This window comes from Salvelinus sp. IW2-2015, linkage group LG18, assembly GCF_002910315.2.
Source record: "Salvelinus sp. IW2-2015 linkage group LG18, ASM291031v2, whole genome shotgun sequence".
Taxonomy (NCBI): domain Eukaryota; kingdom Metazoa; phylum Chordata; class Actinopteri; order Salmoniformes; family Salmonidae; genus Salvelinus; species Salvelinus sp. IW2-2015.
Genome location: NC_036858.1, coordinates 16,465,706 through 16,490,453, shown reverse-complemented (window position 1 = coordinate 16,490,453; position 24,748 = coordinate 16,465,706). Strand labels below are relative to the sequence as shown.

At 42.4% G+C, this 24,748-nt stretch overlaps 1 protein-coding gene across 1 annotated transcript in view; it reads right to left on the bottom strand.

Annotated features, from left to right (window-relative positions):
• Positions 1–2,207: 2,207 nt before the first annotated feature.
• Positions 2,208–24,748, bottom strand: part of gpam (glycerol-3-phosphate acyltransferase, mitochondrial) — a 39,108-nt gene continuing 16,567 nt past the window's right edge. Inside the window, exons 8-21 of the mRNA XM_024007861.2 lie at positions 21,662–21,798; positions 21,179–21,278; positions 17,311–17,523; positions 17,001–17,114; positions 14,197–14,282; positions 13,779–13,894; positions 12,215–12,285; positions 11,509–11,773; positions 11,046–11,197; positions 8,378–8,459; positions 7,435–7,571; positions 3,383–3,572; positions 2,972–3,030; positions 2,208–2,742 (exon numbers count right to left, since the gene is read on the bottom strand). Coding sequence (XP_023863629.1) covers positions 2,626–2,742; positions 2,972–3,030; positions 3,383–3,572; positions 7,435–7,571; positions 8,378–8,459; positions 11,046–11,197; positions 11,509–11,773; positions 12,215–12,285; positions 13,779–13,894; positions 14,197–14,282; positions 17,001–17,114; positions 17,311–17,523; positions 21,179–21,278; positions 21,662–21,798 — 1,839 coding nt within the window. The 3' untranslated portion in view covers positions 2,208–2,625. The remainder of the gene's footprint in view (positions 2,743–2,971; positions 3,031–3,382; positions 3,573–7,434; positions 7,572–8,377; positions 8,460–11,045; positions 11,198–11,508; positions 11,774–12,214; positions 12,286–13,778; positions 13,895–14,196; positions 14,283–17,000; positions 17,115–17,310; positions 17,524–21,178; positions 21,279–21,661; positions 21,799–24,748) is intronic.

The window sequence follows — 24,748 nt, the reverse complement described above, 5'->3', positions numbered from 1 at the left end:
ATGCGTTACATATCAATGTGCCTTTGCAGACCATGATTGCCAAATGAATAAACAATACCACAATAGGGATTATACACAAACCCATATTTCTCCGCCTTAACACCCTACAACACCAAATTAGTATATTTCTTCAAATCAAAATTGGTAGCAATAGTGTAAACTAGACTGGTCTTGAGACGTTCTGTTTTGTCATCTCTCTAGTTCATCTTTTTCAACATTTGTGTCGTCACAGCCATCCCTTGCACTTTCATTGGCTTTCCCTCTGCTCCCATTACCTCAAACCTTCATTTTCAAACTAGCTTGTGCTGCACATCGGCATGAACGACCCCAACGCCTCAGAGACCCAATATTACCAGACAGGGAGTTGGGCCCTGTTCATATACATCTAGAACTTGAATCATTCCTTCTTTCCTTCCTTGGCAAGGATGGATCAGACAGAGTAATATAGTACAGTAGAAACCTTGCTTTCACAGATCAGAGATGTTAAAGACAGGAGGGATGCATTTCTAAAAGTCTTAAAACAGGGCCCTATTACCCAGCCAGAGGGGCTAGTCCACAACGAGAAGGGTCAACACACACTTGTAAAAGGACAAGCCGTGCAGCTGATGGATTTTTAGGGTCACACTCCATACCAGAGACAACCAGGAGAAATGGAGTTGGTGCATCAATAGTCCCTCTATCCTAACTAGCTAAAGCTTTGCGGCTTTACATGAGGCTAAAAAGCAAAAAAGGGAGACAGATCTTTTCCTCGAAGTGACTAAAAATAACCTATTCCAGCGTGCAAAGCTAGCTATAGGGCACACACACATCTAAGCCAATACCTCCCATCTAACTTGCTAGCTTCAGGAGGACCAGTTAGCTTGTTTGATGAACCGAATTACACATTCATCAGGTATTTACTGTTCATAACCAAAAGGTCCTCCTGTGACTATGCTAACGACAGAACCGTGTCTGGAAGTTGTGTGTGGAGGCAACCATGTCGCCCTAAGTAAAGTTAATATACAGTACGGTCTTTACGAGTAAGAACAAGTAAAATTGACAGAGTAGTTTCCCATCCCACCCACTACAAGGAAGATAGAACGGGAGACCATAGATAAGTTCATGGAAAATAAAAGGCTTGCTATGCTGATCTTATGCAACTCGTATGACAGGTTTGAGGAAGTTTATGTGCTCTGATGCGTAACATTCATGTAYATGTTGGGGTAAACGCACAAATCGGATCCCCCACCCCCGTACCCAAAAATGATTCACGACAAAGTCAAAGTATACATTGCAAGAGCCTTGTATGCTATTTAAGGCTTCCAAGTACAGTTAGTAATATACAACGCGTGTTGTTTTAGCAACACTAAAATCAGTTATTACATTTGAATCATTTTGTAAAAAGGGTGCCAGCATTGCAATGACCTACTTGGCTGTACTGTAACCTTTGCAGGACAACAGTTTTAATACCTAAACTATACTACATACTCTCGTGCATGAAGAGGAAGTGCTGGATTTTGCAAGGTATCGTAATGCTTTATGACTCTCGGGAAGAGTATTTATTTTTATTAAATATTGTGCAGCAATTAATATTTGTTCATATCAGCTCTCTGCTTTAGTTACACATTGAGAAATTCTAATTCCATTTCGGCAGATGTAAAACACTAACAAAATGTTTTACATGGTCGCTACATTGCTGTTCCAAATGGCTATGGAAATCATACTAGGTTTTAACACCAGGAATTCATGTTGAACAGCGGCAAGTGCCTTGGAATCTGAGCCACGTTTGCCAATTCAGTCAGAAAAGGCGGCGCGACGAGTCTGCCGATCGTCAGACATCAAAGCGAGTGGCCCACGTTCAAGGTAACACAAAGGGCAAGTTTCATGTGGTGGTTGCACCAGAATGCCCTTTCATTCATACAACATAGAAAAATAACAACACATGAGGTTAATGTCTTTAGAGGTCTACAGAACCATGGGCTGCCTGCTCACTGTAGATATGCCCATGGACTAAACTTGAGATGAGTAACACTTGTATATAGTGAGATCTTCGACTTGCATGCTTTTTTTTTTATTTTTATATATAGTCTTCATTATGTTCATTTCTAATATGTGGTTTCAGTTTCTAACGTATGGATAGGGGCCTAGCAATMAGCAAATTTTCTACATGCATTCTGGTGCAAAAAAATGCCCTCAACCTCTTTATTATTTTTTTTACACCAAAGGCATTGTTTTTTGTGTTTGTAAAGATGACATTCATTTACTGGACTGAGAGAAAAACAATATGATTAGTCCAACGAAGATGAATAAGTATTCCTACAGTTAAAGAATCCGTATTCCTATAGTTAAAAGACCAATCCAATTAAAAACTGACTTTCACTGAAGGACGATTATAGAGTCAGATGAGGGACAGTTTTGTTTTGTTTTTTTTCCTTTCAATCTAGCTGCACAGTTCTACAGGTGGAAGGGTCTCAACTGYAGGAGGAAGACTGACTTCAAGTCTCTTCTGGCTAATAGTGGTTTCACGAAAGGCACTTCCTGGTAAAGCTTTCCATAGAGTAGCACCTCTGATTGGTTAGAACTAGCCAGTAAAAGCCCTTGTGGAGGGGAGACAGGGTGGGTGGAGCTCGGTGGGAAGGTTGTAGGTCACAGGAGGGTGAAGCCCAGGATGTAATGCAGGAGCTTGTTCCGATTCGCCTGAGGTAGGAAGGTGCTGCTCAGCTCCACCAATGACACACGGTTCTCCCGCCTCTCCTTCAGGACCTGCAGCCATTTAAATTAGAGAACACCAGAGATGGACATTAAAAAATATATATAATTTGAAAAGCTTTTTGGAATTTAGATTAGAATATCAGCAGAGTTTGTTCTGCAGTGAGCCACCACTGAGTTGTGCATAGATCTTTTCAGAAGTTGACTAACAAGACAGTCTTCAGAACTACCAAAACAGAGAGGGAGGATGGATGCTACATGCTAGAACTTAGCGGTCTCTCACCCCAAGTTCCTTAAACGTTCTCACGGTGTTCTTCACGAGGTAGTGTGTCGCACTTTCACCTAAGAGAAGAGAACAGAAGACAAAGGGTAGAAAGACGAGAGAGGATCTTACGTCGGGTTGTTTGTCCTGACGAAGATGATCAACCTCTGGGGCTGTATGTAGTAGTCTCAGAATAGTGCCGATTTGGGATCAGTTTAGCCTTTTAGATGACAATGAATTAGAGTACATGGACYTTGGGAGCTGACCCTAGATCAGCACTCCTACTCTGAGAAGCTTCATACTTATGGCCCCAGATTAGAATAACAAAGGTGATATTAGGCAGCGTTACAGTGTACGATTTTCAGAGCTCCGAGGTCTTTATCTGGTAAAAGCCGCAGTACAGAAAATAAAATGTCTAACAACGGTTCGTACCGTAGGCGGCCACTCCCTTCTCGGTGCGTGTGAGCAGGTATCGGAAGAGCTGCTGCGTGTACTCTGATTCGGCCATGGGCTGYCTCAGGCTGTGGACAAAGATGGCCGCCCCGCTGTAGGCCTCCAGTACGGGGCTGAGGAGACGCTGCAGGAAGACAAAGAACTCCTGGTGCTCGGGGGACAGGCTCACCTGTGGACACACACAGCAAATGGTCAGAGATGTCTTTTTTAAAGTTTGACACAGCTCAGGATTGCTGTGGAAAAAACAGCAGCACAAACACTGGACCTGGTACATAAAGGTGTAGGCAATATCAGTGTGTGTAAGGGTGTATGTAGTATGAGTTTGTAATGTAAGGGTGTATGAGTCAGGGTATAATTGCAGAACAAAAGGGCTGCATCCTATTCGATATGGATATAAAGTAATAGCACAATAAATTGACATATTTTGCTTGATAACGATACAGCAGTTACTTCCTATTATCGCCAGGGCTGTAGACTAACTTCTTCCAGTGCCATTTAGTAGTAAGACAAAAAAGAAGTTAGCTATTTGAGCTAACATGATCAGGGAAAGCATGATTGATGTYTAACATGTCAAAATAGGATCCAGAAGGATCCGATTTCTTTTTGGATCTTTAGAGATTKATTTGCCTGCATCTTTTTTTGTGCACATTGGCCTAGGCTATTTACCACCTGAAGAAGTGGGAACTAAAAACACATTTGAAAAATAGAGTGAGTGAAAGCCGACAGCTCAGTGGCGACACGTCCTTCAGGGCAAGTGGGTCTCAGCCGCACCACCATTCAGCAGATACATCGGTTTTGCATGTAATTCTGGCATACATTCAGGCCACAACATATTATATCAGTTAGCAAACATGTTTTTGTATTTTTAATTGCTTGAGTTAATAAATCATACACGGCCGCTTCCCAGTTGTACTGACGTTTTGGTACTTTTTCTTTGAGTAAGGCAGCTCCCGTATTCAGCTATTTCAGCCTCTTTTGGTGCTGTTACAGAGGGGCTAGCCCTCAATTTTCTCCAGTTGTGTGTGATAGGATGAGCGTAATTGGAGCATGCGCAAGGGCTTCAGGTGGGTGAGTGAAGGACAGTGTGCAACTGCAGCACATACTGGGAGGTCCTGGCAGCTTTAGCCCCCTTGGGTGCTGCCATAGAGTCACATAAGTACTGRCCCACCCAAGAAGCCTCAAGGTCATTGGCCACAGATAAAATGCACATCTTCTCTCCGGTAGCTTTGATTMAACTGAACTTCAGATTTGTTTATCACTTCTTATTCAGCTACCTGAAAAGTCATCATACATTTTTATATTTGAATGTAAAAATATATTTAAAAATATAACAATAATAAATAAATAAAATATTAGCCACTGCGAAGATACTTTCTTTGTCGGCAGCAMATTAATGCACAATTGTCCACGTGTATGGTGTCATGTGGGCGAGCGGTTTGCCTATGTCAGTGTTGTGAACAGAGTGCCCCATGGTGGCAGTGGGATTATGGTATGGGCAGGTATAAGCTACGGACAACAAACACAATTGCATTTTATCTATATCAATTTGAACACGCAAAAATACCGTGACGAGATCCCGAGGGCCATTTTTCWTTAAGGTATCTGTGACCAACAGATGCATATCCATTTCCAGTCATGTGAAATCCATATATTAAGGCCTAGTGATCCTGTGTAGCTCAGTTGGTAGCGCGTGGCGCTTGCAGCGGRAGGGTTMTGGGCTCGATTCCCACGGGAGACCAGTACYAAAAAAGTATTGTGTATGTACTCACTACTGTTAGCCGCTCTGGATAAGTGTGTCTGCTAAATGACTAAAATGTAAAGAATTTATTTCATAGACTAATTTCCTCATATGAACTGTAACTCAGAATCTAATTAAATTTGCTATATCTATCAAAAATGCAGCACATGGACATAAGTATGTGGACACCTGCTCATCGAACATCTTATTCCAAAACATTAATATGGACTAAGTACCTGGTTTAAATGAAGATATGGATTCTCACCCTTCCTGTAGGGTCGTGATGGTCCATTTGCTGTCATCTAGTGGACATTTGCTCAATTGCCCTCTAGCTATGTTTGGACTGTTGTTCATGTTTGCTGTGTCTGGAGTACTGTGGAATATATTGCTTTCTTGTTCTGGACACTTCTCCCAGTCATGGTTAGGGTGGAACTGCCTCTCTGGGTGTTCTGATGCTTCTAGCTTGGAGTTGTATGCTCATGATAACATAGCTACGTATTCACCTTCATGTGTATATTATTGCTTACTAGGTGTCCAATTTGGTAACCACTCCCTCTTCTAATTAGGGCTAATTGGAAAAGCCTTTCAAAAGAGGACATTGTATTCTCCTTTTCTGTACTCCCTGACGAAGGCCATGGCAGCCGAAACGGCGCGTTTTTAAACAACTTGTTTCCTATTGAACATGCCATACTAATAAAGGCATTTAAATTAATTATAGAAGAGTGCCTTGTCCTCCTTCTTTTTGATGACCAATTTACACCTTTCCACAAGAGCACCTCTCATCTACCAAAATATACTATAGTGTACCTTAGTAGCGCTTCCCTTCCTCCTCTTTCTATCATTAATATGGAGTTGGTCTCTTGCTGCTATAACAGCCTCTGTTCTGGGAAGGCTTTCCACTAGATGTAATTGCTGCAGAGACTTGCTCCATTTAGTCACAAGAGCATAGTGAGCTTGGGCACTGATGTTGGGCATTAGGCCTGGCTCGCAGTCGGCCTTCCTAATCATCCCAGAGGTGTTCGATGAGTTGAGGTCAGTGCTTCGTGCAGGCCAGTAAGTTCTTCCACACTGATCTCGACAATTCATTTCTGTATGGACCGCTTTGTGCTCCGGGGTGCACCATTGTCATGCTGAAACAGGAAAGGCCTTCTCCAAACTGTTGAAGCACAGAACGTCTAGAATGTCATTGTATGCTGTAGCATTAAGATTTCCCTTCACTGGAACTAAGGGCCCACCCGAACCATGAAAAACAGCCCCAGACCATTATTCCTCCTCCACCAAACTTTACAGTTGGTACATGCATTGGGGCAGGTAGTGTTTCCTGGTATCCGCCGAACACATATCGTCTGTCGGACTGCCAGAGAAGCATGATTCATCACACCAGAAATGCGTTTCTACTGCTCCAGAGTCCAATGGCGGCGAGCTTTGCACCACTCCAGCCGACGCTTGGCATTGCGCATGGTGATCTTAGGCTTGTGTGCGTCTGCTCAGCCATGGAAACCCATTTCATGAAGCTCCCGACGAACAGTTCTTGTTCGATGTTGCTCCATAGGCAATTTGGAACTCTGTAGCGAGTGTTGTAAACAAGTCAGATTATTTTATGCAATACGTGCTTCAGCACTCGTCCCGTCTGTGAGCTGTGTTGGCAAAATCACTCGCGGCTGAGCCATTGTTGCTCCTAGACATTCCACTTCACAATAACAGTTGACCGGGGTGCTCTAGCAGGGCAGAAATTTGACAAACGACTTGTTGGCATTTTCTGACGGTGCTAGGTTGAAAGTCACTGAGCTCTTCAGTAAGGCCATTCTGCAATATGTCTATGGAGACTGCATGGTTGTGTGCTTGATTATACATCTGTCAGCAACGGGTGTGGCTGAAATAGCCGATTACACTTAATTTGAAGGTGTGCCAGGTTAAGTGGCAACACTTGAATAAATGAGGTATATAAAGTATATTGAAATCAGGTGTTTCACACAGGTTTGTATGAGTAATAAGCAATAGCAACCCATCATGCTTAGTGGTCATTATAAAAAAGCCCAGTTGCCCATATTTGGATACCATGGCTAAGAATCTCAGTGGTTTTGAAATATGTCTCTCAAGGAGCATATGTGTGTGTGTGTGTGTGTGTGTGTGTGTGTCTCAGTCACCAGATCTCAACCCAATTGAAGACGTGAGATCCTGCAGCGGTGCCTGAGACAACGTTTTCCACCACCATCAATAATGTGTGCCATTTTGGACACCCAAGCTAACTGACTGTGGTGATCGTTTTCCAAGGTCAGTGCGGCTGGCTTACCTTGAGGTAGCGGTCCCTCTGCTCCTCTGCAAAGTCGCTGTCCTCGTCCTCCTCATCACTCCTCCACGACAGGGGCTCAGGGAACTTCTTACGCCATGGCTCCTCGGTGGGGCTGGGGGTCAGCTCCTCCTGGTCCCCTGGATGAATACACGGAACACAACATTCAAACACAAAACGTGCGTGCGCACACACACCGGTTCAGAACATTTGCTAGAAAATTCTGTTAAATACACTGCCAAAAAAATAAAGGGCCACTAAACAACAACAATGTAACTCCAAGTCATCACACTTCTGTGAAATCAAACTGTCCATTAGGAAGCAACACTGATTGACAATAAATTTCACATGCTGTTGTGCAAATGGAATAGACAAAAGGTGGAAATTATAGTCAATTAGCAAGACACCCCCAAAAAAGGAGTGATTCTGCAGGTGGTGACCACAGACAACTTCTCAGTTCCTATGCTTCCTGGCTGATGTTTGGTCACTTTTGAATGCTGGCGGTGCTCTCACTCTAGTGGTAGCATGAGACGGAGTCTACAACCCACACAAGTGGTTGCTGACATATGCTGACCATATGCTGACATATGCACATTTGTGGCCTGCTGGAGGTCATTTTGCAGGGCTCTGGCAGTGCACCCCTTGCACAAAGGCGGAGGCAGCGTCCTGCTGCTGGGTTGTTGCCCTCCTATGGCTCCTCCACGTCTCCTGAGTACTGGCCTGTCTCCTGGTAGCGCCTCCATGCCTCTGGACACTACGCTTACAGACACAGCAAACCTTTTGCCACAGCTCGCATTGAGTGCCATCCTGGATGAACTGCACTACCTGAGCCACTTGTGTGGGTTGTAGACTCCGTCTCATGCTACCACTAAGAGTGAGAGACCGCCAGCATTCAAAAGTGTTTTGGCAATTTTGCAGCCGGACAGCATTCCTTGTCATGTAAAACTCACCTCTGCCACATACAGAACTCCATACTGGATCAAACGGCTGACAGCATCGTGGAACACCTGATAGATAGTCTGACAGGGCTGGAGATGGAGAGGAGACAAAAGGTCACTATCGAGAGAGACACACAATACAGATAGTGTTAAATAAAGTGTAGACCCCACATTGATACAGCTTTCACCCTGGGTGAACATGTGATATATTGTGGACCGTTAAGCAACATTTTCCCTTTCCGCTCTAGTGACTAGGGTGTATCCAGATTTTCATATRGTCCTCATTCCGGGAATTACGGTATTACCGTCTTAGTACACAAGGGGAGCTAAAAATTGAGGGGGAAAAAGCCTATTGAACACATTTTACTCACGAATTTCTAGACTGCTAGCTAAATATGCTAATGAGCACAAACTAAGATAATGGCAAAGACAGGCAATCCAGCTCAAAGTCATACAAGAACGTATTCATACCCCTCAACTTATTCCAGTGTTTTATAGCCCGTTTTCAAAATTGATTAATGACATTCTTATTCCCCTCACCAAACTACACACAAAACCCTATAATGACCAAGTGAAAACATGTTTTTAGAATTTTTTTGCAAATGTATTGAACATAAAATACAGAAATCTCATTTACATAAGTAATCACACCCCTGAGTCAACACTTTGTAGAAGCACCTTTGGCAGCAATTACAGCTGTGAGTCTTTTGACTAAATCTTTAAGCGCTTTCCACACCTGGATTGTGCCACATTTGCCAATCATTATTTTAAAATAACAACCAATTTGACAAGCGCTGTCAAATTGGTTGTTGATCATTGTTAGTCAACCATTTAGGTCTTGCCATCAATTTAAGTAGATTGAAGTCAAAAGTGTAACTCAGCAACATTCACTGTCTTCTTGGTAAGACTCATGTCAAAAACTATATTCTAAGTGCCCACTATTATATTTTAACTACAGAATTAAAATAGTCATTCTATTTCCATGACTCCAACAGCTCACCCAAGTGTTGCGATCTAAATTGCAAGTGCAATATTTTGTTAAAAATAAGGCTAAGATGTTTTGCCCATATGTGCAGCCCTATGTGGCCCTCAAATGAGTGCTGGAAATTCAGAAATCTATGAAAATTATTTTTGTTTGAAGTTTGATTGAACAATATAAAACAAAATCAGAGAGAACAGTATGACGTATGGCTGGAGCCTGACTTTTTTTTTTTCACCCTTCCTCTGACAGTCTGGTATAGAGGTCCTGGAAGGCACGGAGCACAGCCCCAGTGATATACTGAGCTGTATGCACTAGCCTCTGTAGCGACTTGTGGCCGGCTGCCAAACAGTTGCCATARCAAGCGGTGATGCAGTCAGTCAAGATGCTCTCAATGGTGCAGCTCTYGAACTTTGAGGATCTGTGGCCCCATGCAGAATATTTTCAGCCTCCTGAGGGGGAGCCTTTCAAAGCATTTCATGGTTACAGATGTGAGTGCTAACCGAGCAATAGTCATATAGACAGGTTACCTTGGCGTTCTTAGGCACAGGGACACATTTTTGTTGAGTTTGGACATTTACAAGTTAACGTGAACGAGAGACATTGTGCAAATTAACAAAGTTGACGTATGCTTGTCTGACAGAAAAACAAAAGCAGCATGTGTTTACGCTGTCTGTGCAGAGACTGAGTCGCTAGGGCAATGGGCCTACCTGCTCTGCTTGGAGAAGGGCCGAGAACAGAGATGAGAGAGAGAAAATGCAAGGAAATCAAAATAGCAGTGGCAGCTGTACAGATAACTCARCCAAAGAGCTTTGAATTCTCAAACACAGCAGAAAGCTYACACTAATTGGATGTGCCGTCTCCTTATTAATTCAGCCACTTACTTAGCTTACAAGAAAGTTCAACCAAATAGCAGCTCCCTCTTTCTTCCGTTGTGCCATTTACAAACAAACACTTGACTGGCTCAACTGTCCTGGGGAACTARGTTAAGCTTCATAACGTGAACTAATGTGACAGGTGAAATGAAGAATGCAATCTGCTTGATCTTCTAAGGTATTACACAAGTTGACTACAGGTATTAACTTAAAAAGTAGCTAAAAATATTCACTTTTTTTWWTTTTTATAATAATTCAAAAATAAATTGTTGTTTTGATGGTATTGAAAAACCATCCTGTGGCCATTTCCAAATACCCAGGTATACCACCAAAGCCTACTCCTGGCTCAAGGAAAGTGCTTTATCTTCCCCGCTAGGGGGTGCAGTTAGATCATAGTTCTATTAAAATGGTAGAAAACACCGGTTTGGCAGAACAAAAATACTGCACAAGCAGTCTCARCTCTTCCATTTAGCACTTAAAGGAAAACTTGGTATTTGTTTCGATAGTCCATTGTTGATATAGTCCCAAAATGTTTTGCATGTCAGCAATCAAGACATACAAGTTATATTTCTTTATAAGTTGATCGCTGAAATGCYAAACATTTTTGGACTACATCAACAGCGGACTAATGAAAGAAATACCAAAATAGTTTTGGGGTGTAATTTTACTATGTACACATTTTGAACAAGATTGCGAGAGAATAACTAAAACGGAGTGGCTGTTCAAGAAGTTGTGTGTGTAAACTAACACATGCACAGAATGTTACAAGGTTGTTAAGTGCACGGGATAGGTGTACTGGGGGGGGTGGAAAATGTGACTGACCGGTGCAACCGCCACTTCGTTGGTGAGGAAGTGGGAGAGACCAGCGGCCTTCCGGATCAGTCTCTCCTGACTGAGGAGGATGCTGGGCCCGCCCTGCTCCCCCTCCACCTCAGATGCCGCCTGTTCCCGTAGCAATGCCAGAGCACTGCATGCTGAGAGGGCAACATTTTTTTTAAATTACAACAAAAAAAGGGGACACAGAATGGATGGTGAGACAACAAAATTAAACCGGTGTTGAGACATTGATGAAAATAAATGTACATTAGTGGAGGCAATTCAATATATTAAGTCATGTCTGCAAAACTTTCTACAAAAAAAAATAAGAAATCTGAACAGAACCCAAAAGGGACTGGCCGCAAAACACACAATTAGGAAACACGGATGAATTGGTGTACTTTATTTCACTCAACACGTTTCCCTATGTCAAAACACAGCGGCGGAGTACAATGTGCGGTGTCAGTACCTATGATGGCGTCCGAGATAAAGACATGGAAGAGGCCGTTGCTGTAGAAGTTGAGCTCGAACAGCGCCGGCACCGTTTTGCTCGGGGCGATGGTGAACTCRGTGTTGCGGTTGGTGCTGGTCACGTTGACACAGTTGTCCAGGAGGTGGAGAGCGTGCATGACCACGTCCTCGGAGTTGCCGGAGAAGCCCAGGTCAAAGTCCCGCGACAGGATCTCCTCCTTCATGTTGAAGAAGTCCTCCACCAGCTTAGACAGCGCAACCCCCTGGAGAAAAGGGGAGACACAGACGTGGTGAAAAAAATAATACTTCCACAAAGTTCATTCAAACTGAGGATAATTAAGCACTAATACCAATTATACTTTGAGTAGCAATGTGTAATTTTATCGACAACTTAAAAGGGTAAAATCCACATTATGACATCATCATACCCAGCTAGGAGTAATTCCTTTTTTACATAAAATCAACAAAGACAAAATTCAAATCTGAAACGATGGGCTCATCTCGATGTGGGTTATGACTCAGGGGCCTCAAATTGGGAAGAGCCAATAAACAGTCAAGGCAGATTCAAATTATTGTCGTTAACGTCTGTTAACAGGGAGTTAAGCGTTAAGCGCATCAAACCGTGAATGGGGATCAATTACTTTAATGCAAGGCCTTGAATCAAAAAGTGATCGTTGGATCTTGTGAAAAGTAGGCCTGCTTACCTGTCTGTGTCTGTAAAGGAGCAGACAGGCTACAATGTGGGTGGACATGACCGCTGAGGACTTGTTAGCCGCTGTGGGAGGGGAAACAGAGATGACATGTTATCTGACCAGGGTCACAGTCAGGAAGCCCAGATGGATGACCGAGAGAAAGAAAGGACAGTAAACAGTGAGCGACTGTCTCTAAATAACATGACAGTGTCAGCTGGCGCTAAGACGGGTCAGGGCCTGTATTCCTAAAGCGTCTCAGAGTAGGGGTGTTAAGCTAGGATCAGCCTGGCCTTTTAGATCATAATGAATACAATTTCATGGACATGGGGACCTGATCTTAGAACAGTACTCCTACGCTGAGACACTGGATACGGGCCCTTGTGAAATTAGTCCTTTTGAACTCTCAACTAAGTAGATGAGATGTCACTTCTTGAAGTGAGATGGAGCTCTATAAAAAGGTGGAAAATGTGTTATATTTGCCTAGGGTTTGTGATTTCTATATTGTTCTAAGAAAAAAAGGGACAAAAAAAGGGTACAAGATAAGAGGACTGGGAATAGGCTGAACATGATAAAGAGGGTGAGAGCGAAAGCGACAGAGATAATTAGACGTGAGGGAGAGAACTAGACGCAAYAGGGAAAGAGCAAGAGAGTGTGTGGGTTTACAAAAAACATAATTTAAATAATACAGTACAATCTGACCGCAAAGAGGGTGTCTTTCGTGCCTAATCTTGGGTTGAATGTCAGCTTGGGTGTAAAACATTTACAACTGCAGCCACTGATACTGCAATTCCACCTCTGACCAGATCCTCTATCCTCCCCTCGCTGGGATTGGCTGAAAACAACATGCCATATGGCTCCGTAGCAGCTGATTGGCTGACACGAATAGGACTAGCTGAGGAGAATGCCCCTGAATGAAGCTAGGGAGAACCGGTTTGTTTTCAGACCACAGCACAAAGCAGATTGTTGTCGGGGGATCATGAAAAATGAAGTTCTAAGGTCATATCCTTCAGTATAGATTCTAAGTATAAGGATTTGTTTAGTAAAAAAGGGGGTGCTCTTGGAAAGAGGAGTGATAAGGAAAGTCAAAGTGCAGTAAGCAGATAACAAGAGAACAAATGAGGGGGACTAGATAAGTGGAGATCATATGAATAACACAGGAAATATACTTTTTACAAATGCACACATTTTACAGGTACATAAGTACACGTGTTATATTAATAAAATAAAATAAATTGGATGAAGAAAATGCCCTTACTCTAGACAAAGTCGTGGGCTGAAGAGTGCGCTACTCTAAACCAATTATCTGTATCTGAAAGTGTCATGGGATGCAATTGAACCATCATTTGCTTACGCTTTTCGTTGGTGGCCCCACTGACGGTGCACGTGGAGAGTAGCTTCAATAAATGACTACGCTCGGACTATAATAAAGTGCATACATTCTTTTGTATGCGTTTGTGATCCCTGCAGGAACTGAAACTGCCACTGTGGTGTTGCTAGCCTCGTGCTCTTACCGACTCAGCCACACAAGACCAACATAGGACTGAGGCCTATAAGAGGGGGTGTTATTGTTACTTACTGAAGAGCACGTGCTTGGCCAGGTTGGCGATGACCTGTCTTCTCCAGGGTTCGTCCGACAGGTCCCTGGAGTTGGGCTGCTCCTCCTGCTCGCCCTCAAACTGGGCCTGATCCGGCCTGAACCAACACACAAAGGGAGGGGGTGGGAAAAAAATAAAAATTATCAGAACACACACACACAAATCAATTCTAAAAGCTTTGACAAGAGCAAGGTATTGAGTTTCACTTGAAAACAGAATAACATTTAGTAAAAATACATGGAATCAGCACTATGTCCGTAATGTGAATGTTAAATGTTTTATGATGTGGTGGTATGTACGCCTTTGAACATATTTACTTCCCACTTGGGAATAAAGTTCAATTAAATCCAATGGAATCACGTAGGCCTGGTCCAAAAGACAGTGTGTATGTGTACATACTGTGCATCGATGATGGTGGGCACCAAGGTCTGTTCCAGGGAGAGGGTGGGAGGAATATGTCGACTCCTTTGCGTGTCCAGGTACTCCTTAAGGACACACACAAAAAAAAATAGGGTGACATCTTGCATGAGTAATTGGCAGTGAACAAAATAAACATATTTAAAATCGACTAAAAGATGAAGGCATGGCGTCACGCCGACCCTTGAACAACAGTTGACTAAACTCCTTGTTAAATATTAATCTGTTTGTAACACACATCATTAACGTTTCCTATTCTAACATTTCCTATGAAATTGTGCTATAGATTGAGTTATACAGTATTTTTTGCACAGATCAAGCCTGGGTTTCCCGATAGCGATGGAACTTAGGCTAACGAGTGTTTTGACGATGCATCATTCATACAACGGTTGAAGATGTAACGTGCATTTCCCAAAACCCCCCGGAGAGAACGTTCCCTAACTGCGTCGTTACCTCACAATACTGACGGAGAGAAATCACCTACAGTGCCTTCAGAACCTATTCATACCCCTCGACTTAATCCATTTTGTTATGTTACAGCATGAATACAAAATTAAATACTTTTCCCCATTCATCCATCTACACACAATACCCCATAATGACAAAGTGAAAACATGTTTTTKKKATTMTTTGCACATTTATTGAAAATGAGACATCTGTTTTTCATTTACATACACTACCGTTCAAAAGTTTGGGYTCAATTTCCTGTTTTTTGAAAGATTTTGTTGCTTTTGTCCATTAAAATAACATCAAATTGATCAGAAATACAGTGTAGACATTTTTTATATTGTAAATTACTATTGTAGCTGGAAACGGCTAATTTTTAATGGAATATCTACARAGGTGTACAGACGACCATTATCAGCAACCATCACTCCTGTGTTCCAATGGCACGTTGTGTTAYCTAATCCAAGTTTATCATTTTAAAAAGGCGAATTGATCATTAGAAAACCCTTTTGCAATTATGTTAGCACAGCTGAAAACGGTTGCCTGATTAAAGAAGCAATAAAACTGGCTTTCTTTAGACTAGTTGAGTATCTGGAGCYTCAGCATTTGTGGGTTCGATTACAGGCTCAAAATGGCCAGAAACAAAGAACTTTCTTCTGAAGCTCGTCAGTCTATTCTTGTTCTGAGAAATTAAGGCTATTCCATGTGAGAAATTGCCAACAKACTGAAGATCTGGGACAATACTGTGTCCTACTCCCGTCACAGAACAGCGCAAACTGGCTCTAACCAAAGTAGAAAGAGTGGGAGCCCCCGGTGCACAATTGAGCAAGAGGACAAACACATTAGTGTCTAGTTTGAGAAACAGACGCCTCACAAGTGCTCAACTGGCAACTTCATTAAATAGTACCCGCAAAACACCCGTCTCAACGTCAATAGTGAAGAGATGACTCCAGGATGTCCCGGAGATGTCCCCAAAACATTTTCACTGTCATTATGGGGAATTGTATATAGATGGGTGAGGAAAAATACATTTTGAATTCAGACTAACAAAATGTGGAATAAATCAAGCGGTATGAATACTTTCTGAAGGCACTGTATATGGCTGCAAATATTAAGGCAGCTAATTCTAACGCTTACCCTAGGCTATAATAATGCACTAAAATCACAGATGTGGCACATCATTGCACACAAATCTATTGAAGGAAAATTTCACCGTAGCCTACAATTAGCAAAATACACTGTTACAGTACCATTCTGTATCAAGAATGGGTGGTGGCCGATTCTTGATACACAGGAAAATGTTGAGCGTGATAAACCCGCCAGRGTTGCAGTTCTTGACACATTCAAACCTGTGCGCCTGGCACCTACTACATTACCCAGTTCAAATGCACTTTAATCTTTTGTTTTGCCCATTCACCCTCTGAATGACACAAACAATCCATGTCTCAGTCCATCCATGTCTGTCTTAACAAGTGATATCAATAAGGGATCACAGCTTTCACCTGGTCAGTCTCATGGAAATAGCAGTTGTTCCTAATGTTTTGTACACCGTGTAGACCATGAACTGTATTATTTCAATATGATTTAAATATATAGGTCTAAGTAGCCGATACTGTATTTATCTATTAAATGCAGTCACCTCGGTTTGCACTTGAAGCATCTTTCAACCCTTCCCTCGTTTGTATCAATTTCAAGTTATCAGCGTTCAGAGACAGATAAACATCTTGATTCCATGTTTAGCGGAGATCTTCTGTGTAAAGTGCCATGGAAAGGGGGAGCATCTAATGCTGTACTTAGACCACTCGTAGAACGGCTGAGGAAGTCGGTAAATAAGCGTTTCAGTGCAACTTAAGTAGCAATGGTTTTGAGCAACAGCTTGGAGATTTATCAACGCTCCTATGAAGGTTCTAAAAATGAATTTAGCCTTAAGATGCTTTTGGAAACCGGGTCTAGTACTCGTGTGACAAATTTCACCCACAGTGTTCCAACAACCTTTCCACAAGTCTGCCCCACTTACACAATAACTTTCTTTAGGAAGTATTTAAGATGAATTTCATCTCCTCTGTGAGCGGATAAGACTGGGACGTGTTCATTAGGCACCACACGAAAGACGACGGACTGAAACAGGTAGGGACTACCTGGACTTATCCAGTAACAAACGCTAATGATTGTTTTCTATATCTTGCCCTTAGCACGACTCTGGTGTACTTAACAATGGGAATTAGTTGACTTTTGGTAGGTTAAAAGAGGAAGTAGGCTAGTTGACATTTTCAAAGGTCCAGTTAACATAGGAGCTTCACGGAGGGGGCTTGTGTTAAGGTCTCGCTCTCAGTCCTCACTTTCAGAGAGAACGGCTGGGTGAAGTCCACTCGCACACAGCCGTAGTTCTTCCGCAGCATCCGTAACACTCCGCACGCGACACCCCACAGACTCTCATTCTTCTTCGGCTTCCCCTGAGGGTTGTAGACAGAAATATAATTCACACATAGCTCTATGGTTATATACTTATAGCAAATACATACACATTTAGGGTGGTATTCAGAGATATTCCCCCAACTACAAAACATACGCCAACACAAATCCAACACACAGAACCCATCATGCACACACACTCCTTTGCCTGCCCCGCCCGCAAACACACGTCCGTACCAGCTGCTCACTGTTGTAGTTGCCCTCGAGGATGCGGTCATAGGAGATGCCCACGGGCACCACCATCACTTCGGGGATGACGCCGTTGCACAGGGCGTCCACYACGATGGAGAGCATGCCGGCGCGTGCCGGGGAGGGCTTGCCGCTGCGGGAGCGCGTGCCCTCCAGGAAGACCTCCAGGAACTGCTGCTGCCTCAGCAACTCCTCTGTGTACTAGAGGGAGGGGAGAAAAATATATTAGCAATATGATAAATTAGCTGTTTTTGAGACATGCTTACAATGGTTTAATCTACTCATCTAGAACTAAATTGCACATTTCTACTCCCGGGCGCACAACACACACCAGAACAATGGACAGCCAAGCGCAACCTAGTGCATCGAACCAGAATACCAGCTGACATTTGTTAATTCTGACGATTCTGTGTGTTGAATTGGTGCAAGTAGCCACCACTCGTCTGCACCCAGCAGGTGGTCCCTATAACACACAGCGGCYAAAGCAAGAGATGCAACAGCCCCCTACTGCGGTCAACCGACCACAGTTATGGTGTGCGTGAGCTTTTGTCCCCATTCTGTAATAAATGCAGTGTGTTCCAACTGGTCTACAGCTTTAGGGAAGCGATGCTTTGGCTTTAAATAGTCCTGTGACATTTGACAGAGCTGGGAAATAGACCCATCACGGAACAAGAGATGCGATGATGCCAGTGGCCCTTGTATTTAGTCAGTTATTTTCCCTGCACAATTGCTTCCTCCCGGTTCATTAGATAAACAACCAAGCCCTCAGACTACCCTACTATAACAAAGTCTGATTCAAGAGCAATGTGTTGGTGTGTCTTTTAAAAATTCTGGCCATGCATTAGCCAAGTAGCCTATGGAGGTTTTTGCCCTCATGCTTTTGCATTAATCACGTACAGTACCAGTCAAAAATTTGGACACGCCTGCTCATTCAAGGGTTTTTATTTTTTTTACTATATTGTAGAATAATAGTAAAGACAAAACTATGAAATAACACATTTGGAATCATATAGTAACCCCCCAAAAAAGTTTAAACAAATACAAATTAATTTTATATTTGAGATTCTTCAAAGTAGCCACCCTTTGCCTTGACAGCTTTCCACACTCTCAACCAGCTTCATGAAGAATGCTTTTTCAATAGTCTTGAAGGAGTTCCCACACATGCTGAGCACTTGTTGGCTGCTTTTCCTTCACTCTGCAGTCCAACTCATCCCAAACCATCTCAATTGGGTTGAGGTCGGGTGATTGTGGAGGCCAGGTCATCTGATGCAGCACTCCATCACTCTCCTTCTTTGTCAAATAGCCCTTACACATCCTGGAGGTGTGTTTTGGGTCATTGTCCTGTTGAAAAAAACAAATTATATCCCCACTAAGCGCAAACCAGATGGGATGGCGTATCATTGCAGAATGCTAGCCATGCTGGTTAAGTGGGCCTTGAACTCAAAATCAGACAGTGTCACCAGCAAAGCAGCCCCACACCTTCACACCACCTCCTCCAAGGTTCACGGTGGGAACCACACATGCAGAGATCATCCATTCACCTAATCTGCATCTCACAAAGACACAGCGGTTGGAACCAAAAATCTCAAATTTGGATTCATCAGACCAAAGGACAGATTTCCACCGGTCTAATGTCCATTGCTCGTCTTTCTTTGGCCCAAGCAAGTCTCTTCTTATTGGTATCCTTTATTAGTGGTTTCTTTTCAGCAATTCGACCATGAAGGCCTGATTCACGCAGTCTCCTCTGAACAGTTGATTTTGAGATGTGTCTGTTACTTGAARTCTGTGAAACYTTTATTTGAGCTGCAATTTCTGAGGCTGGCAACTCTAATGAACCTCTGCAGCAGAGGTAACTCTGGGTCTTCCTTTCCTGTGGCGGTCCTCATGAGNACAACAGCATGTGAAATTTATTGTCAATCAGTGTTGCTTCCTAAGTGGACAGTTTGATTTGACAAAAGTGTGATTGACTTGGAGTTACAAAGTGTTCCCTTTATTTTTTTAAGCAGTGTATATATAATTTTTATTATTTTTAAACACTTTTGGTTACTACATGATTCCATGTGTATTATTTCATAGTTTTGATGTCTTCACTATTATTCTACGATGTAGAAAATAGTAAAAATAAAGAAAAACCCTGGAATGAGTATGTGTCCAAACTTGACTGGTACAGTACCTCCATACTTCGTTTCACGTGTTCAAGTATCCATCCCCATTTTTAAAGAGCATGTCTCTTCCAATTAACAAATACAAGGTCCGCCAACATATTTACAATTATTCAGTCCCATATAGCCATATCAACGGCAAATTTATCTTGTGACTCGCACATACAATTTATAGGAGCCTAATAAAAATAAAAAAATAGCTCTGGAGAAATGTCAATGTGATACGTAAAGCTATTTAGGCTTACATGTTAGGGCTGGGCGATGTATTGAATTAATTCGATACATTTGAATGTATATTTTAGCTCGATGTTCCAAATACCCGTATCGCAAAAATCAAGATTTTAGCCACAGACTTGTGCTAGCTGTCTAGTCTGGTTTACAAAAATGTGCAATGAGCATAAAAATACACACTCATAAGGATTTTGTAAATCATTATCATTCTGAGAAATATGTATCTCCTTATCCAGGTAGGCCACTTGATTACAATATCTAAATAAGTTAACAGGTTGTGTTGTCCAACAGTTGGAGATGGACAGGAGGGTGTATTCATAACAGTTCAACTGTTCTACCTTGTTAGCAAAGCAAATAAATCCAAATTGGTGGGACTTAAAATATAAAGATCAGCTGGCTACTCACTAGCACGTGGGGCTTGTGCTTGAGAGACCCGTGTTCATTTTCTATAATACCTGCTACAAGAAGTTAGTCATTATTGGTGGAGGTGCATTGTGCATGGTTCTGGTTAAATTTGTAACAAAAATTGCCTTTTCATAGACTTGAAAGCCAAATCAATGACTATTGCAAAAAAGCAGGTTACACTAAAAAATAAAATTATTAGTGGGTCTTATGGTTGTGGAAGGCTTAAAATAAATTGTAAAAGTATACCTAGGCTAATTATATCATTCCTGGCTCTTTGGAATACAGTGTATTGATCTTTAAATTGTGCAACAATGCTTATTTTTTTTAAACGATACACAGCGTAAGTTAAAGACAATGGAGATGATTTTTAGGCCATATGGCCCAGCCCTACTACATGTTGAAGCCAACTAGAACATTGTGGACTGCAAACACGCCAACCATATTAAGCAAATCTGGATGCATTTCACTGTTATTATTATTCGTTACTGTATGCCATTTAATAAACAGTATCAATCCATGTCCTAGGTCGAGAACATTCCGTGCCCTCCAGTCGAATTAGAGTTGATGATAACAAAGACCCTCAATAACCTACACAACTTGAGACAAATCGCATGCAGTATTTAGCCTCGGAAAACATTTATTGTCCAGTGAGTGGTCAAGCCCTTCACACCTACAATTTATTTATTCATTCATCAAAATCGACCTTTCGCGTCACTGCCAGCTATTGCGCCCATGATTCCCGCTGTGATAATAGCAGAAATATTTCCGACAACCATTTGACAGCGCTGTACGGCTGCGCTACGATTGCGTTAGGTTTGTTAAAATAAATCCCTCAAATGTCACAAGGGAGACACAGCTAGTGCCAGTTTAGCCAGCATATCCACATTTCACCAAACATGGTGTAAGACTAAAGCCATTAGCAGAGCCCCAGAGGCACTTTACACTAAGGCAGATGGACACACACGCACAGATTCCTTTTACCTCATGGACAGACACATAGTGCGCTGTCAGGCTAATAAGTACCGTAAAGGGGATACCATTATCCTCTGTAGACTTACTACATATAATAGAGATCTGTACAAGACATCCTTCTTTCCGTCTGGCGTCTCGTCAAGTTTTCGCCGAATGAAGAATCCTCCCAGTTTACGTATCAATGTGCTGAAAAAAACAAGCAAGCCCAGTCGRTCACTGAAACAATACAGTCTAATAAGAAAACTAAACCAATCCCGTATCTGGATGGCATATTTCAAAACAACTCTAATGGCTAGGCTCAATAACTCCCACATTGCACAGGTGACTTGAAATACATTTTCTTCCAAGTGCAGATCTAGGTTCAGTTTTATCCTACCTTGATTTTAACCTCATTCATTATCAGACCTGAGATCAGCTTTCACCAGGTAGTGCTAGACAGTTAGGCACAGATCTAGGATCAGTTTACCCGTCCCAAATCATTAGGCGAAGGGGACTGGGACGGGGCGGACCAAGCTCAGCAAAACCGATCTAGATCAGCATCTAGATGGGTCTTCTTCCAGTTGGCTCACCTGAATATGGGGATGTTGAGGTTGTTGCCGGCAGCGATGTGGGGAGCCTTGATGTTGTGGCAGAAGAGGATAAAGGTGATGAGCAGGTAGTCGATGTGAGACTTGTGCACGGGCAGGAAGACAAGGGGAGCGTTGTACTGCAAAACACAGAAGGAAAAACCCCCACACAATTTAGGCCATGGTTAAAGAGCATGGTGTTCACCCATAAAATTGATTATTTTATTCAATAGAGAACTGCATCTGAAAAACAGTAGTCCAGACCCTGGGTCTCTACCATATATACAGTGTAGTTATATACAGTTCCCCCACATTTTGTTATGTTACAGCCTTATTCTAAAATTTATTAAATACATTTCTCAATCTACAGACAATACCCTATAATGACAAAACGAAAAGAAAAAAAAAGTTTATAGAAATGTTTGCTAATTTATTAAAAACAAAAATACCTTATTTACAAAAGTATTCAGACCCTTTACTATGAGACAAGAAATTGAACTCAGGTACATCCTGTATCCATCTATCATCCTTGAGATGTTTCTACTTGGAGTCCACCTGTGGTCAATTCAATTGATTYGATATGATTTGGAAAGGCACACACCTGTCTATATAAGGTCCCACAGTTGACAGTGCATGTCAGAGCAAAAACCAAGTCATGACAAAGGAATTGTCCGTAGAGCTCATAGACAGGATTGTGTCGAGGCAGAGARCTGGGGAAGGGTACCAACACWTTCTGCAGCATTGAAGGTCCCCAAGAACACAGTGGCCTCCATCATTCTTAAATGGAAMAAATTTGGCACCACCAAGACTTCCMAGAGCTGGCCGCCCAGCCAAACTGAGCAATCAGGGGAGAAGGGCCTTGGTCAGGGAGGTGACCAAGAACCTATGGATCACTGACAGASCTCCTCTGTGGAGACYGGATAACCTTCCAGAAGGACAACCATCTCTGCAGCACTCCACCAATCAGGCCTTTATGGTAGAGTGGCCAGACAGAAGCCAACAGGCAGCTGTAGACTCAGACTATGAGAAACAAAATTCTCTGGTCRGATGAAACCAAGAGTCACGCCTGGAGGAAACKTGGCACCATCCCTACAGTGAAGCATGYTGGTGGCAGCATCTTGCTGTGGGGATYTTTTTCAGCAGCAGGGACTGGGAGACTAGTCAGGGAAAGATGGGAAAGATGGATGGAGCAAAGTACAGAACGATACTTGATGAATATCTGCTCCAGAGCAGTCAGAACCTCAGACTTGGGCGAAGGTTCACCTTCCAACAGAACAACAACCCTAAGCACACAGCCAAGACAACGCAGGAGTGGCTTCGGGACAAGTCTCTGAATGTCCTTGTGGCCCAGCCAGAGCCCGGACTTGAGCCAGATCTAACATCTCTGGAYAGACCTGAAAATAGCTGTGCAGCGACGCTCTCCATCCAACCTGACAGAGCTTGAGAGGATCTGCACAGAAGACAGGGATAAACTCCCCAAATACAGGTGTGCCAAGTTTTTAGTGTCATACCCAAGAAGACTCGAGGCGGTAATCGCTGCCAAAGATGCTTCAARAAAGTACTGAGTAAAGGGTCTGAATACCTATGTAAACGTGATACCTGTTTTTGTTGTTTCATAAATTTGCAAACATTTCTAAAAACCTGTTTTTGCTTTGTCATTACGGGGCTTGCTGTGTAGATTTACAAGGGAAAAAAAACACTTAATACATTTTAGAACGGCTGTAATGTAACAAATGTGGAAAAGTCAAGGTTTGAATACTTTCCTTATGCATTGTTCATACACACAAAATAATAAAACTAATGAGCTGAAATAAAAGATCCCAGACATTTTCCATCTGCAAAGAAAGCATATTTTTTCAAATTTTGTGCAAAAATGTATTTAGATCCCTATTAGTGGGGATTTTTGCATTTGTCGAGTAAATCCATCCACCTGACAGGTGTGGCATACAGAAGCTGATAAAACTGCATTATCATTACACAGTGTGTGCTGGGGGTAATAAAAGCCACTAAAATGTGCAGTTTTATCACAATGCCACATCTCAAGTTTTGCAAGAGAATTCAGGGTTCATTTCTCTACCATAAGCCACCTCTGTCATTTTAGAGAATTTGGCAGTACGCCCAACCGGCCTCACAACGTGTAACCACGCCAGCCAGGACCTCCACATGCGGCTTCTTCACCTGTGGGATCGTCTGAGGCGAGGGGGGGGGGGGTTGATGAGGAGTATTACTGTCTGTAATAAAGCCCTTTGTGGCAAAACTCATTCTGATTGGCTGGGCTAGCTCCCAAGTGGGTGGGCCTATGCCCAGTCATTTGGGCCTTCATTAATTAATTTATATTGGCTGAATTTCCTTATATGAACTGTAACTCAGCAAAATCTTGCGTTTATATTTTTGTTCAGTATAAAGCGAACAGACTGAATTTCCATATATACCCTCCCCGAAAAAAAATAAATAAATCTGTTCCAGTTTGCATTTTGAATTTTGTGAGGCCTCCCCTTTAAAATTGCCATAGAAACAGCCCCTCAACATTGATTGACTGGGGTTAAAGGAATAGAAATCCACGGGTCTGGAGATTATAATGACATGGGTGTCAAGATAACATCGCCTAATGTTACCACCTCCCAATGCTGAAATATGGAAGAAATACAACCAAGAGTAGGGCYATCTCAACGAGCAACGGTCACAACAAACTGACATTATTATTTAATCAACACTATTAAGTACAAGCACATTAAAGGTTGTACTATTGTAGAGAACAATCTATTGATTATTTGTATGCGATTCATAATGACAAAGGCTGAAGAAAACTAGGTTTAGACATTAATTTAGTAGCACCCTCTTGAATTTACCCATATTTCACTACATGCTAGAGCAGTGAGTGAACYCCCTATAAAAAAGGGTAAGTTCAGGATGTTAGACGTTTCCTAACCCTGGAAGTAGTCAACAGTATTGGCCAGGAGACATTATAATCCATGGTTTGGTTCTTTAAAAACAGCCACAACAAACCTCAGCTAACTCTAGCCATCAATAGCTAACAATCAATGGAAGTGATATGGGCAACCAATGATGGCTCAAGGTGGTAAAGGTTGT